Here is a 14,222-nt window from a genome sequence, read left to right on the forward strand (position 1 = left end):
ACTAACAGTCAGTGTGGAAGAATAATGAACCGCCAGTGAAAAGAAGTGAACCACGATACACCGCAATAGGTTCACCTCGACCCCCTGCGGTCGGAACACACTCCGATCCCCCTTCTCAAAAAGTCTGCCAATCCAGAGCCACGGTCCCCGACAGCCATGCGATGTTGCAGAGGCGTGTCGAGCCAGCCTTTGGGACGTCCAGGCGAATTTCATCCACCCCGAGGGCCTTGCCACCGAGGAGGATCTTTTTAACCGACGTCGGCCACCTCAACCCTAGAGGTAGGGGACCCCACAATGCGTCGGAGCCAACTCACCACCAGGTGGTGATCAGTTGAGAGCTCCGTCCCTCTTTTCAATTCAATCCCTCTCGAGAGGACTGGTACCAGAGCGCCAGCCGTGGGCGGAGGCGAGCCTGACCAGATGTGGTCGCAACTTCACACACCAGCCTGGGCTCCATCCCTGCCAGCCAGTTTCTGTAGATAGGGATCAGATCGCCAAGGTCCCCGAATGCGGCCACCGCCCAGCTCACACTGCACAGTGTGAGCTCACGGCAAGGGGGGGACCCACTTCACCCTTCCGGGTTTTGCTCAACTTCGAGCCCCACCTCCAGGCCTGCTCCACAAGGGGGGCACTGGCGACCTGTGTGTGCACGCACAAGGTAAACCTTGTCATGGGGGGTATTAAACCCGTGCTCTGTCTGGTCCCTCACCCAGACTTGGGACACGTTTGACATGGATCGCGAAGGCCCAGCCAACCTGCGCCCAAATTATGTCATTTTCATTTATCATTTTCAAGGCTACAGCTCATAGACTCTGCCCCAATTCCCTGACATTTAGAAACCGACCTCAGTGGCCACGATGTTCTGCTTGCGTCCTCGAGGGGCTTCAAAGAAAAGTTGCTCTTTGCTTCCCGTGTTGACTTGCAGAAGCTTTCCTGGGAGGACATGAGGAAGTCCAGTCTGAAAAGAAGCCAGCGATGCCTTTTCGTAGCGTTTCGGGCTCACCTCTGGAGTCCCAGTCCACGTGAGTGATGAAGCTGGCGGCTCCTTTACAGATGCCCACCCTCTTGCTGGTCAGAACGTTGTAGATGTCCACGAAGGAATCGTGGGAAGCCACGGCCAGATACTTCCCCGTGTCTGCAACAGGTTGCCGTTTACTCCCTATGGCCCGCCCGCTTGAGCTACCCCCCCCCCCCACGACAGCGCCCGCTTTGGGTACCTTGGGAGAAGCGGATGTCGGAAATGAGCTCCCTGCGGTGGTGGAAGGTCACCATGTCCTCCAGGGTGTCGGCGTTGACCACCAGGAAGCTTCCGTCGTTCAGACCCACCGCCAGAGCTTTGCCGTCAGGAGAGAAAGCGCAACAGCGCCCGCCTGACACACAAACAGCAACAAGTTGTGTTCAGGCTCCCCCTGCCGCCAGGTTGACGTCGGGCGAACCTTTCTTCAGCTTGCGCACGGCGACCATCCTGTGATTGGCCGACAGTTCCCACATTCTCAGAGTTTTGTCGTCGCCCACGGTGGCGCACACGGGAAGCAGCGGGTGGGCGGCCAGACCCCAAACCTCTCCCTCCATGTGACCCTAAACGCAACACATTTGGAGTCTTGTACGGGGACGTTCAGATCTGGAGTTCGACCCGATCGTTCTGACCTGGACCAGCAAGGTCATCGGTCCGCTCTTGTCAATCTCCAGAATTTCTCCGTTCTTGGTGCCGACGAGAATATGCCCGTGTCCCAACGCGATGGCCCGGACAGACGGGTTGTCTTCCAGGAGCAGCCCTGAAGACGAGAAGGAGGAAGGAGGAAGATCAAGCGAGCGCTAAAACCGCCGCCGAGGCACGTCTCACCTTTGGACGAGGGGGACAGAAGCGCCCTCTTGATGGCGTAGGTCTTCAGACATCTTTCGAAGGCATCGTCCCAGAGTTCCACCACGCCGTCCTTTCCGCCCGTCACAAAACCCTGGAGAGCAAAGCCAACGAGCACCGTCGGAAGCCGCACGGCGCAACGGACGACTACTGGGAAAGTCCTTTCTGCATCCCTTCCATATCCAAAAAACGTCTCTGGGATGCCCGTGTACTAGTTCGCTCTTTGTCTTACGAGTGAAGTTTTTGCCACTACTGCCTGAGACCTCTGATCGACTTTGGCAAACCAGCGGGTAGTGTCAAAGTAACTTACGGTTCCCTCTGTCTCACCGTGAGACCCTGGTCATGGTCTTCATCAGACTGAATTCAGATTCTCATTGGGTATGTTTGTGTAGTGGGGTGCATACGTACGCAACGGCGCAAGATGTCCTCAAATCTCTCAGTGCACTTTAGCCATACAAGAAGACGAATCACCTTTATTGTCACGTACGTGCGCGCATGCGTCCACACAAAATGCGTCTTCTGCGTTTTAACTACCACAGCGAACAGAAGACGGACTTCTTAGTGGGAGCCACTCGAGCCGGCCGGGGAGCAGTTCGGGGTCTCAGCGTCTTGGCTCAAGGTCGCCACTAGTGTTACTTGGGCACACACCATAGTTTACTATCCGTCCATTATCCGAGCTGCTCATCCTCACAAGGGTCGTGGGAGCGCCAGAGCCTGACCCGGCCGTCTTTGGGTAGGAGGCGGGGTACACCCTGAACTGGTCGCCAGCCGATTGCAGGGAACATGGAGACGGACATTCACGCTCACAAACGCACCTAGCGGCAATTTATTGGAGTCTCCAATGAATGCCAAGTTTTTTTTTTTTCCGACGTGGGAGGAAACCGGAGTGCCCAGAGAAAAGCCACGCAGATTTGAACCCCGATCCACACCAATGTGAGGCAGACACTTTAATCGGTCATCACTGTGCCACGAGGAAGCTTTAATTGCCTGATAGTAGATGGGCCAAAAGACAGAGTAGTGCTAGTGGCCCGAATTGTATTTCTTGTGAGGACAAAAGACGTCACTGCGCCTCTCCGTCGCGCACTTTGCCTTTATAGACGGGCGCAACCCACACGTGCTATTTTGAAATTGTGCTGCAGTTCTCCGAGTTGAGGCCGGAGTTTCCTCTGAATTCTGGGGCCAATTCCAAGGAACGACGCAGAGCGTGGAACAGTGCCCGCGAACAAATGGACCCAGATGAGCGGACCGTGCGTTTCATTATACTGCAGAATTGATCAGGGAGGCGGTGGCGCAGGTGGCACGCGAGGAACCGAGGCGAGAGCTGACTACGTCGTCACGCCGTGTGACTAAATCGGACCAATCACAAGAAATCATCTCCGTGGGTTTTGTGCTGCATGCGCAGTCGTCTGTACAAGCGCGGGAATATTAAGAAGCTTAAAGAGCGCACGAGTACACGGACCTTCAGACCTTCTGGAAAAAATGCTTCAATGTCTTTCCTTAAATCAACCAGGACGAGACCTTGTCCAGCGAGCACATGGCGAAGACGGGCCCGTCGTGGGCCTTGACGGTCTTGACGAGCGTGGTTTCTTTCCAAACGTAAACGTCTCCGTTGGTGGCCCCGGAGAAGACGGAGTCCTCGGAGCGGCCGTAACACGCCGACATCATGGTTTCTTGCTTCCCCAGGTTCCCGAAGATTCCGCGTTTAAACGTCAGACCGCCACCTGGTCAGGATGGAGACAAACTGACTTGGAACGTGCTGGTGAACGAAGAAATTTGGTTTTTTTGGGGGGAAAAAAAAAAAAAAACCCAAAACAAAACTGTTGACGAATGGAGTGGGGTGCGTTTTAATTGCCCCGAGGGCAAACGAGCGAAAAGCTGAGACTGACTCTCTGCCCTGCCTGGTGGTCCTGGCCCTAGTCTGATGTCAATGTCCTGTAATGGTGGAAGAGGAACAGCCCGTGACATTTTCTGCCGTTCTCGCGATTTTTTTTTCTTTGTGTATTTCCAATCAGATTGTTTGCAGGCAGATTTTGGATCGACTCGCCCTCCCCCGAGATGAGTCCCACCGCAGTCGGGATTCTTCTTCTTCTTCTTTTCCTTTGGGCTTGCCCTCCTCTCTAACACTGTCCACTGTCCTCACAACATCCAGCAACTTTTTCTGTGGTCTTCCTCTCTCTCTCTCTCTCTCTCGCTCTTTTGTCTGGCAGCTCCATCCTCAGCACCCTTCTCCCAATATCCTCCCTCTCTCTCTCTCTCCTCTCTCTCTCTCTCTCTCTCTCTCCTCTCTCTCTCTCTCTCTCTCTGTCATGGTTATGATTGGCTGTCTGTAAACTTCACGATGCAATTGGAGGGGCGGTAGGGGGCGCAATCTGAGGTGTACAGAACAGGACAGAAGAGGGCTCAGCACACAGCCCCGAGCGGAGGAAGTGACGTAGGGGTGGTTAGTGAGAAAGTCCATCATCCAGGAGCACAACTGCGTGTGAGGACCAAGGTGAAGCAGTTTCCTCATCAAAAGTATCAGTTTGCGCGTTCGAGTTGTTCCAGTGCTGAGCGGAGAGCGACGGCAGTGGCAACCTCTGTTGACCTCTTTTCCCTGTAGTCGGACTGAAAGGGGTCAAAGGTCGGGCCGATTCGACACACCATGTGCCTTTGTACACGTTTCTCCAGGCATTTCGTGACAATGGGCGTGAGAGCACGACGTCTGTAGTCATTGAAAGCGTTGCCTGTTGGGGATCGGGATTCGGAGAACGCATTTGAGGCAGGGTGGATGGACCCGCGGCTTGTAACAAAGACGCTCGACGATTTCCCATCAAAGATGCCCGGGAATTCGTCAGAAACAATGACATCAAGCAGGAATTTGGCCGCTGAAAATGAAGGTATATCCTGTATGAGGAATGAAACACTTAACCTTTTCTACCTTATTCTAATTTGACTGCTGCCACCTGCTGGCCAAGGACAGTTGAGTTCCGCAAAGAGCGCATGGAGCTGGAGTTCAGGCTTAGCAGGGAGCACTTTGAAAGCCTCCCGCAGAGTCATCTCGCTCGCTACGTCAACTTTTGAACATTTTCTGACAAAATGGACACGCCACCAACAGTCCCGTGGCCGCGCACGCGATAAATGGAAAAGTGCACGTTGCCCAGCGCAGGCGTCAACAGTGCTTCTGCTAGCAATGCTACCTGTGTGTTGCCAGAACTTGATGTGTTTCATCCCCAGCGTGACCAGTTTGTCCATCCGGAAGGGATTACTCTTCACCACAAACACTTTGTCCTTGTGACCCCTGCACAAGGACCAGAGCCAGTCAAGGGCAAAGCGAGATCATTTCATTCCCACGCAGCCTCGGGGCCTCTACCTGCTTTTGGCCAGTCGCTCGCCTTTCTTCCAGTCCCAGATGACCACCGAGTAGAATTCGTCCATACCGACCGACACCAAACTCTTCCCGTCAGCTGGGAGCGCAAAACGTCGAGGGGCGGCAAAGAGGCACAGGACTCAGCGCTAACGTGCGGATCCGACGTGACCGGCGAGAAATTACCCGTGAAGTCCAGCGCGCAGACACCGGTGCTGTGGTGACCGCGGAGCAGCGACAGGCATTTCAGAGTCAGGATCTCCCACACGTGGACGGCCGGGTCTCGGCCCACCTGAGCAGAATGGACCGCCGTCGATCGCAGACCAGATGGCCTTCCGGAACTAAGGAGCGGCCCTGGAGGCGACCGGCGTACCTGCGCGGTGGCGGCGTAGTCTTTGAGGGGGTGCACAGTGAGGCTGAGGATGTCGTCGTCGTGACCCTGGTAAAACCGCTGAGCGTGCTGCAACCGATTGTAGACCACCGCCACAGCGGCGACGTGGTAGAGCACCTCGCCGGTCTGACTGTAGAACAGGTTATTACGGCAGTCGAAGCCCCGGTACCTGCGGGAAGTGCCCCACAAAACCATAAAGGTCTAACGACTGGACTTTGAAACGATCTGATCGGCTTTCGTGTCATCATTCGCAGATCCTTTACTCGGCCTCGCCACCCTGCGCAGTATATTTGAATCCAAAAGCTAGCATCTTTTTTTTCTTTTGGCCCAGTACTGTAAATAAACAGACAACATGCAATGACTGCAAGGAATATTTCAACAATTTCAGACTACGCCGAGAAAATCTCGCATATACCGCGATACTACCCCGACCGTTTTTTTTTTTTTTTTTTAACAATCACTGGCCCTTATCTCGTCATCTCAAAAGAGAACGGATACACTCGTCACCATGGCGACGAGAACACAAGCGGATCGTGCTTCCCGTGCGATAAGGTGGTCTGGATATACCTCCAGTCCACTGCATAGCGTTTCGGCGACAAAGCCTCCCATTCACGCATTCGTACACCAGGGTTAGTTTCCTGATGAGAGGCGAGCGGCCCTCGTGAGGATAAGCGTCTCGGGACCGGTACCTGTTCCCGAAGGGCAACCGACGTGGGACCCTGCATCAGATCACCAAAGGTGATGAGAATTGCGTGTTTACCCGTGAACAAACTGCAGACGAAGACCCTCCTCAGGAGCTTTCTCCCGCTTCAGGGAACCAATCGGCTTCCTTCGTAGCTGCGGGAGGTCGTCTTTGTAAACCTGCGGACGCAAAGGTCAGGCAGAAATTTTCCAGCCGGAACGTCGCCGTCGCTTCTCGGGTCACCTGACGTTCGTAGCTGTGCTGAGATTCCTGCTCGATGTCCGAGTCGATCTCGGGGACGTCGGACACGTCTGAGTCGGAGTCGCCGCTGTTGGAGTCTGCGTAGCCTTCTAAGAGCGACACGAGATGGTGGCAACTTTTAGACTTGGGAGCAAGGGTGTGTCCAGCTATGCTTCCAAAAACCTGACCCGGCACTCCCCTTTCCCATCGACGTCTTGGTGGCGGCATCCATCCATCAGTTAAAGAGTCTTTGGAGACGCGTACTGAGAATGCTGCACTTGTTTACGTCAAGGTACTGAGTGCACTGTGTTGCCATGTCAAGTCTGCACTAAGTTGGTGATTTCATGTGGCTTCAACGACACTAAAACGGTTCTGTCATTTGTGTGCGCCTCCGTGACAGTTTAGTTAAGTTCCTGCTTTTATTTTTGGTACTGTGGCCTCGAGACTTTTTTCTAACTTTGGCAATCATTACAGCAAGGACGTTTTGTTTTGTTTTTTTTTCTTTTCAAAGTAACCGTGGCAACACTGCAACTGGGGAGCTCTCACAGCACGCCGGTCAAGAATCACGGCTCCAAAGCAAAGATTATCTGCCGACATCGTGCGAGGGGAAACGGGGGTCGACTGTATCGATCCTACAGGTTTTGACCTTGGAGAAGGGGCTCCAGGACACCGTTCATGACACCCTCCGGCAAGAAACGCCACTGGAAGACAGCGTGGTCTGCGCCCCCGGTGCTGACCAACCACTGGAGATCGCCGGACCAGCGGACGTTGGTGACGTGGGCCGAATGTCCGATGTACTTCTTGAATTTGGCACCTGCAGAACGGAAGGAGCAAGGAGGACCGGCGGAAGCGCTCAAATCTGCTCCGTGTGCTCGGCGGGCGGGACGGACCTTTCTTGAGGCACGGGAAGCGGAAGAGTTTGACGAGGCCGAGGTCGTCGCCGGTGGCCAGCACGGCGCTGGTGTAGTTGGCGTCCACCGAGTTGACATTGGTCACGTTGGAGTATTTGGGCCAGATGCTGTTGACCTCCGGGCCCAGCACGCCGGTCCACGTCATCCAATGGACCCCCTTGGTCTCCTCCTTGGACACCAGCTTACCTGCTGTGCACAAGGTCGAACGTCACCCGCAAAGTATGTAGTTTGGCATTTCAGGGGTGCTGAGGTTAAACAAGACTTGACGCCACTGAGACTTAAGTCTTCAGATTCAGGACTTGTTGAGGCTCGCTTGGCAAAAGCTTAGGAGGGAGTCCACTTGATATTCATCGGACGTGGCTTGACTCGGACTTTAACAAGTCTTGCCTAAAAATCTGGATTTTCATGATACTGTTTGCTTTGTTATTGTCTGTGCTGTCAAAAATCAGCTTTATCGGCAGAGTATGTTAAAAACACACGAGGAATTCACCTCCGGTAGTTGAAGTTAACCCAAGTACGACATAGACGAGACAAGTACGACTAAGTGCACGGATAATCTGTAATGTCTAAAACTGATTGGACTCAATCAGACTCCAGACCGTCGCTGTCAAAAATCAGCTTTATCGGCAGAGTATGTTAAAAACACACGAGGAATTCACCTCCGGTAGTTGAAGTTAGCCCAAGTACGACATAGACGAGACAAGTACGACTAAGTGCACGGATAATCTGTAATGTCTAAAACTGATTGGACTCAATCAGACTCCAGACCGTCGCTGTCAAAAATCAGCTTTATCGGCAGAGTATGTTAAAAACACACGAGGAATTCACCTCCGGTAGTTGAAGTTAACCCAAGTACGAGATAGACGAGACAAGTACGACTAAGTGCACGGATAATCTGTAATGTCTAAAACTGATTGGACTCAATCAGACTCCAGACCGTCGCTGTCAAAAATCAGCTTTATCGGCAGAGTATGTTAAAAACACACGAGGAATTCACCTCCGGTAGTTGAAGTTAGCCCAAGTACGACATAGACGAGACAAGTACGACTAAGTGCACGGATAATCTGTAATGTCTAAAACTGATTGGACTCAATCAGACTCCAGACAAAGAATTGGAAGAATGTGCCAGGTGAATTATAAATTAGCTGGTTAAGAGGTTAATTCCAAGGGAGAAGAAACTGTTGGGATGGCTGCTAGTTTCACGCCCCTACGCCAGGGAGGGAGCTGGGAGAGCAGGTAGGCTGGTGCCCACAATCCGTTGTCAGACGACAATCTGGCACTGAACACTACGGTAGCAAAGGAGATCATCGCGGACTTCAGGAGGAACACAACGGACTAATCTTCCACTCTTTGTCAATGGCGAGTGTGTGGAGAGAGTCCACACATTCAAGTAACTGGGAGTCCTGATCTCCGAGGACCTCTCCCTCAAAGACAACGCATCATCTGCAGTCGTCAAGAAGGTTCGACGGCATCTCCACTTCCCGAGAATTCTCGGGAGAAACAACCTGGACTCAAAACTGCGGCTGGCCTTCTGCCGCTCATCCGTCGAGAGCTCGTCGGCAGTGAGGCAGACCGAGCCAGGCTTCGCGGGACGGTCGTAGGCTGGCCCACCCCCCTCCACGGCAGCTCGGAACATTACTAAGGACACTACGCACCTCGGTTCTCATCTTGAAGGCGGTACACGAGCAAGGACCAACAGAATGAGGACCAGTTTTGTTTTATTCCGAGAGCCACCAGCACCCTGAACTCTCATCTTTCCTCTCGCGGCACTTTTAATGTGAGGGCACGCTGATATCAAACTCCTGAGCGATACTTGTTTTAGGCATTCCATTTCCACATCTTTTTATTTTAAGACACAAGACTTCCAACGAAGCAGTCCCAGCGGCGGTCTTTACCTGGCATTCGGTAAAAGAGGCGTTCTCCGGCACCGTCGTTGGTTTGCAGGAAACGAGAGTCTACGGACCAGTCCAGGTGGGTGATGAAGGAGGCCGAGCGGGTGCACTCGCCAACTTTTTTGAAGCGCTGCGCCACGGCGTAGATGTCCACCACGCCGTCGTTGGAGCCCACCGCCAAGAAGGAGCCGTCTGGGGAGAACTTGAGCTCGTGGATCACTTCCTTCCGGTCCTTGATGTGCACTACCTCCGTCATGTCCCTGCGGATGCGAGTCCTCGTCATTGATGCGAGGCCGCCCGATCGAGGCGCTAACCTTAAGGGGAGGGGTCACCTGACTCGCAGGACGGTGAAAGATCCGTCCTTCATGCCCAGAGCCAACTGGGATCCGTCGTTGTTGAAGGAAACGCTCCGCACCGATTCTTCCATGTTACAGCGGGCCAGCAGGGTGTGGTCAGGGAGGCTCCACAGCCTGGGGATGCACAGTAGACAACGGCGCTCTTACACGGAAGTCAAACGGAGGAAGGGAAATCAAGTGGAATCAAATCGGACTGACAGCGACAGTGACAGTGACAGTGACAGTGAAGCCAAGTCCGGCGGACCCACACCGAAGCCCAGCCGCTCACCTTACGGAGCGGTCGTCGCTTCCGGTCACGGCGACCGGTTGTTTGGGGTGGAGGTCGAGTGCCCAGAGCTCGCCCTCGCTGTGCCCTTGCATCAGCAGCAGCGGTTTGTCTCTGTCCCGGACCATGACTTCAAAGATCTCGCTGTCCTGCGTCCCGGCCAGAATCCGGTCGGCCTTCCAACAGACGCTGCGAATGGACAGACCTGAAAGCGACGACAGACGGCACCGTGAGAGACTGACGGCCAGCCGGCCTTCGCGGCAGCAACGCCGGTCGCGCCGACCTTTGTATCCATGCTCGGCTTCCCGCAAGTCGATCTTGGTGATGGGCTTGAAGTCGACGTCCCAAAGGCGCACGCAACCGTCTCGCCCGCCGGTGGCGAAGCCTTCTTCGCTGGCGTGCATGCTGAAGATGCCCGCCTGAGAGGACGTCGCCGGCAAGGCTTGGCGTCAGCCTCGTTCTCTTTTCCCGGTCCGGCGTGGCGTGGACGTACGTACGTACCCCGTGCGCCGCCTGCACCGTCCTGACGAGCGAAACTCCTCTCCACACGTACACGTCCCCGTTGAGCGCTCCCGAATACGTGGTCTGGTCCTTGGCGGCAGCCACGCACAAAATCGTCTGGAGGTCGCCCGTCTTTCCGAAGATTCCGCGTTTGGGGGTCAGGGCGTTGCCGCACAGAGTCCAGAACTGAAAAGCCGCACGCGACAGGCAAGGTCATTGTCTAGATCTTTGGGGTCCTGCTCAGGCAGGGAGGAGCAACTGGTTCACTGCGTCAACTTGTACACTTGTATCGGTCCCCTTACGTAGCTACGCCCTTTTTTGGAAACGCTACCACTGCACCGATTGCAAACTGTTTCCCGGCCTACCACAGCGCTCAAGGAACGCTAAACTCCACTAAACGAGGCTTCACCTTGATGTGTTTGACGCCGCAGCTGATTAATCGCGTCGAAAGCTGCGGATCCCAAGCCACGTCGAAGATCTGCAGAGAGTCGAGCGGACGTGAAAAAAAGGACGCCACGCCGCGTCCGGCGCCGATCGTCGGAGGGCGTCTCACTCTGTCCGAGTGTCCAGTCGCCGAGGCCAGGACGCGTCCTCTTCTCCAGTCCCACACGCAGACCGTGTTCTTGGCGTCCAGACCCACCGAGGCCAGTCGCTGTGACGACGGCACGTGACGAACATCGTCCAATCACAGGGCGGCGGGGGCGGGCTCACCTGTCCGTCGCCGTCGAAAGCCAGGCACGCCACCCCGTGGGTGTGCGCGTCGCGCAGGATGGAGACGGTCTGCATGGCGTACGTGTCCCACACGCACACGTACGGGTCCTTGCCCACCTGGCCGGTCGCCACCTGCACTTTGTCGGGATGCAGCGCCAGGCTGGCGGCCGCGGAAACGCGCGTGAGCGGCCGTTTCAGCGCTTCTTCGTGTCCAGCTTCAGCCACGACAACGACGTTACGAGTAAGGCAAAACTGCGCACCAGTGGACAACTGTGTGCTGCTAGTCACGCAATCGAATTCAACTAGTTCACATCGACTACTTCACTTGTTGCACACAGATGTCCACTAGTGCACACTTTGACATGACTAGCAACATCCTGAACCATCGAAAATGATTTTCGCCGCTCAAAAACGTCTCGCTCATTTTGACGCCCAGACTTGGAAACTTCAGCAAACTACGAGCACAGTGGTGGAGATTTTGGACTGAAACTCGTCAACCGATCCGAGCTGCAACCAGGCAATATTTTTACGAGTTGGTTATTTTTTTTCAATGGCTCTGATCAAAAGTGCTAATGATAGGAATTGGCATCCCATCGTTTATCCCGATCAGTTTGCCAAATTCTGAAATGAGAACGTCCCAAACTCCGAATTTGGCTTTAAACATGACAATCATCGATTCACTTGGTCCTCCCTCAATGAATCGGCAGCTTTGTCGAAAGAACGATCGTTTCTAAAACGAGGTCAAGGTTAGGGCGCCGAAGAATTTGCATCAGATTATGTGGTGGAAAAATGGAAAGAATAGTGGAGTGCGGAAGGGCTGACCTGATGATGTCATCGTTGTGTCCCAGGTAGAACCTCTGAGCGTGCTCGCGGGCATTGTAGACCACGCCCACCCCGGCCACAAAGTAGACCAGCTCTTTCCCGGCCGTGTAGAACAGGTTGTTGCGGCACTGGTGCCCGCGGTAGCCGTGGACCCACTCCAGCCTCAGCTGGCAGCGCGGCGCCGTCTTGTCCGCCATCTCGCCCGCTTCACGGCCGGAAAGACTCACGGGCGTGACTCCGCCGCCGCCGCTCGAGCTTCCTGTCAAGACTTGGCCGTTCGAGCGGGACCGCAAATACAAACGAAAATGATTAGTGGGTGAATTGTTCTGAATTCAGAATTACAGGAAACGGTAAGGCGGCTTTCGCTTCTAATGCGCGTTTCACCTTCGGGGGGCTCGATGCGCGTCTCCGAATCACGCGGGAATCGGTATCAAGGACATTTCGAGATGGCCACAAAGGCTGAGGGTCAAAACCCACGACCGTCAAAACGGGAGCCGGGAGCAAAGGCGGTTCGAGACCTTTTTAGTTGGGTGGCCAGACGGGGTCCAAGTCTCCTTTTTCACAAGGGCTGAACCATAACTGTCAATCGGGGGTGTGCGTAGAACATTTTGACTGTCCGGTCCAATCACGTCCTATCCGGGGTGGGAGCGTCTTCATAGAAAGGGGCCGAGCCCTGCCTTGAGGGGGGGGACTCCCTGTTTGGGAGACCACCACCACTCGACCGGACCAAGAAAAACGCCGACCGTGGAAATGGAATCCATTGATTGGAGCCGGGAGGAAGGCCGAATACGTCATCGCGGCATGTACTGGACTAAACGTCCAATGACGAAACCGCTTATCCTCACCAGGGTCGTAGGAATGCCGGAGCCCATCCCGGCTCTCATCGGGCGCCCTGAACCGGTCGCCGGCCAATCACAGGGCACACGACAATCACACCTACGAGTTTCCAATGAATGCGTGTTTTGGGGGATGTTCCCGGAGAAAAGCTACACAGGCACGGAGGGGGAGAACGCGCAAACTCCACACGGGCGGGGTTTAAACCCCGGTCCTCACGACTCTGAGGCCAACGCTCAACAGCTGCTGCACCGTGCCGCCGTGACTAATAATACATTTATGAACTAGCTTTGGAATTTGAAAAAAACTAACTGACAAAACAAAGGGAATCTTTCTCACGTTTGGCACCACAAAATTGCTTCTCTTATCTCAACGTAATCATTTATGGTATCTGACAATTTGAAATTTCAGTACAGGATTTCGCAAGAATCATGGAAGTTGACACACTAGGTTTTCTTTTGCGGGCCCGTTCTGGGCCCCCGGCCCTTGAGTTTGACCACGGGGCCTGAGCATCTTCAAGGAAGTTCACTTGGAGCGGAACTTTTCTGGACGTGGTTTGGACGTTCTCTCTATTGCGGGGCGAGTTCCGAACGTATCCCCCGCGTCATAACAGGAATGAGAACATTTCAAAATCCCTTTTTGGATTTGTAGACGCGCACCTGGTGGCCCGTGGCCTCTGACGTCACAGCCATCCTCGCGTTCCACGGGCGGTTCGGGTCTGGTTGGAGTCCAAAGCGAGATTCCAGCAGCACCGTGCTGTCGCCGAGGGAAAACATCCGTCCGCCCCAGCGGAACAACCTCGGTCCGGAATCGCAGCCAAAAACCGACGGAAGGCGATCCCGACTGGACGCGGCTCACAGAGACCGCCGCCGACCTCCAAAGACGGCAAGATTACTGCTAGCGCATCCGGCGCGGGCCTTCACAATAAAACACGCTACAACATCAACCGCAACAGAACTCAAACCGAAAACAACAAATCAAACGTGAAATACATTTAAATGTTTACGTACATGTTATATGAATCCTTTCTGGAATCGTTTACTCCATCTTCAGCCAGGAACAGGTTGAACGTTCTTTCTCTACTCATATTTTGAAGTAAAAGAATCGGCTTCGTCCTCTCTCCCCCTCCCCCCCTCCCCTCTTGGGCGTAGTGCATCCTGGGAAAGCGAGTCTTTCTTTCGGAATGAGGCGACCGGCAAACATCGCGGCTACGAAAGAGATTTTAGCGACCAGTCCGTTGTGCTTCGTCTCTGTGCGGACGATCGGTTGTGTCATCACTGGCGTGGGTTCTCGCAAAGAAAAAAACAACAAAGAAAACGTCGTCCATTTGCCAGCGAAATCATTCCGCCAACCGAGGGAAGAGAGAAGGGCCGCCGGCCAAAGACTCCGTGGGTGCGGAGGCGCTCAGGTGGC

At 54.4% G+C, this 14,222-nt stretch overlaps 1 protein-coding gene across 6 annotated transcripts in view; it reads right to left on the reverse strand.

Moving 5' to 3' along the window:
- LOC133505626 (echinoderm microtubule-associated protein-like 6) overlaps positions 1–13,890 on the reverse strand; it is a 31,165-nt gene extending 17,275 nt beyond the window's left edge. For 4 of the 6 annotated variants that reach the window (XM_061828859.1, XM_061828856.1, XM_061828861.1 and 1 more), the window contains exons 1-25: positions 13,469–13,726; positions 11,976–12,243; positions 11,154–11,313; positions 10,996–11,094; positions 10,852–10,920; positions 10,443–10,628; positions 10,225–10,360; positions 9,945–10,146; positions 9,653–9,790; positions 9,324–9,580; positions 7,408–7,617; positions 7,164–7,331; positions 6,521–6,627; positions 6,356–6,456; positions 5,578–5,764; positions 5,391–5,496; positions 5,211–5,304; positions 5,038–5,138; positions 3,380–3,582; positions 1,844–1,955; positions 1,648–1,775; positions 1,437–1,578; positions 1,218–1,370; positions 1,004–1,135; positions 845–933 (exon numbers count right to left, since the gene is read on the reverse strand). In XM_061828859.1, the coding sequence (XP_061684843.1) occupies positions 845–933; positions 1,004–1,135; positions 1,218–1,370; positions 1,437–1,578; positions 1,648–1,775; positions 1,844–1,955; positions 3,380–3,582; positions 5,038–5,138; positions 5,211–5,304; positions 5,391–5,496; positions 5,578–5,764; positions 6,356–6,456; positions 6,521–6,627; positions 7,164–7,331; positions 7,408–7,617; positions 9,324–9,580; positions 9,653–9,790; positions 9,945–10,146; positions 10,225–10,360; positions 10,443–10,628; positions 10,852–10,920; positions 10,996–11,094; positions 11,154–11,313; positions 11,976–12,172 (3,477 nt within the window). In that variant the 5' untranslated portion in view covers positions 12,173–12,243; positions 13,469–13,726. Of the gene's footprint in view, positions 1–844; positions 934–1,003; positions 1,136–1,217; positions 1,371–1,436; positions 1,579–1,647; positions 1,776–1,843; positions 1,956–3,379; positions 3,583–5,037; positions 5,139–5,210; positions 5,305–5,390; positions 5,497–5,577; positions 5,765–6,355; positions 6,457–6,520; positions 6,628–7,163; positions 7,332–7,407; positions 7,618–9,323; positions 9,581–9,652; positions 9,791–9,944; positions 10,147–10,224; positions 10,361–10,442; positions 10,629–10,851; positions 10,921–10,995; positions 11,095–11,153; positions 11,314–11,975; positions 12,244–13,468; positions 13,727–13,819 lie in introns of those variants that run through there. The other 2 variants (XR_009796304.1, XM_061828857.1) reach the window with 2 other exon arrangements.
- Between the last annotated feature and the right edge of the window lie 332 nt (positions 13,891–14,222).

The sequence above is a fragment of the Syngnathoides biaculeatus genome, chromosome 9 (genome assembly GCF_019802595.1).
Source record: "Syngnathoides biaculeatus isolate LvHL_M chromosome 9, ASM1980259v1, whole genome shotgun sequence".
Lineage (NCBI taxonomy): Eukaryota > Metazoa > Chordata > Actinopteri > Syngnathiformes > Syngnathidae > Syngnathoides > Syngnathoides biaculeatus.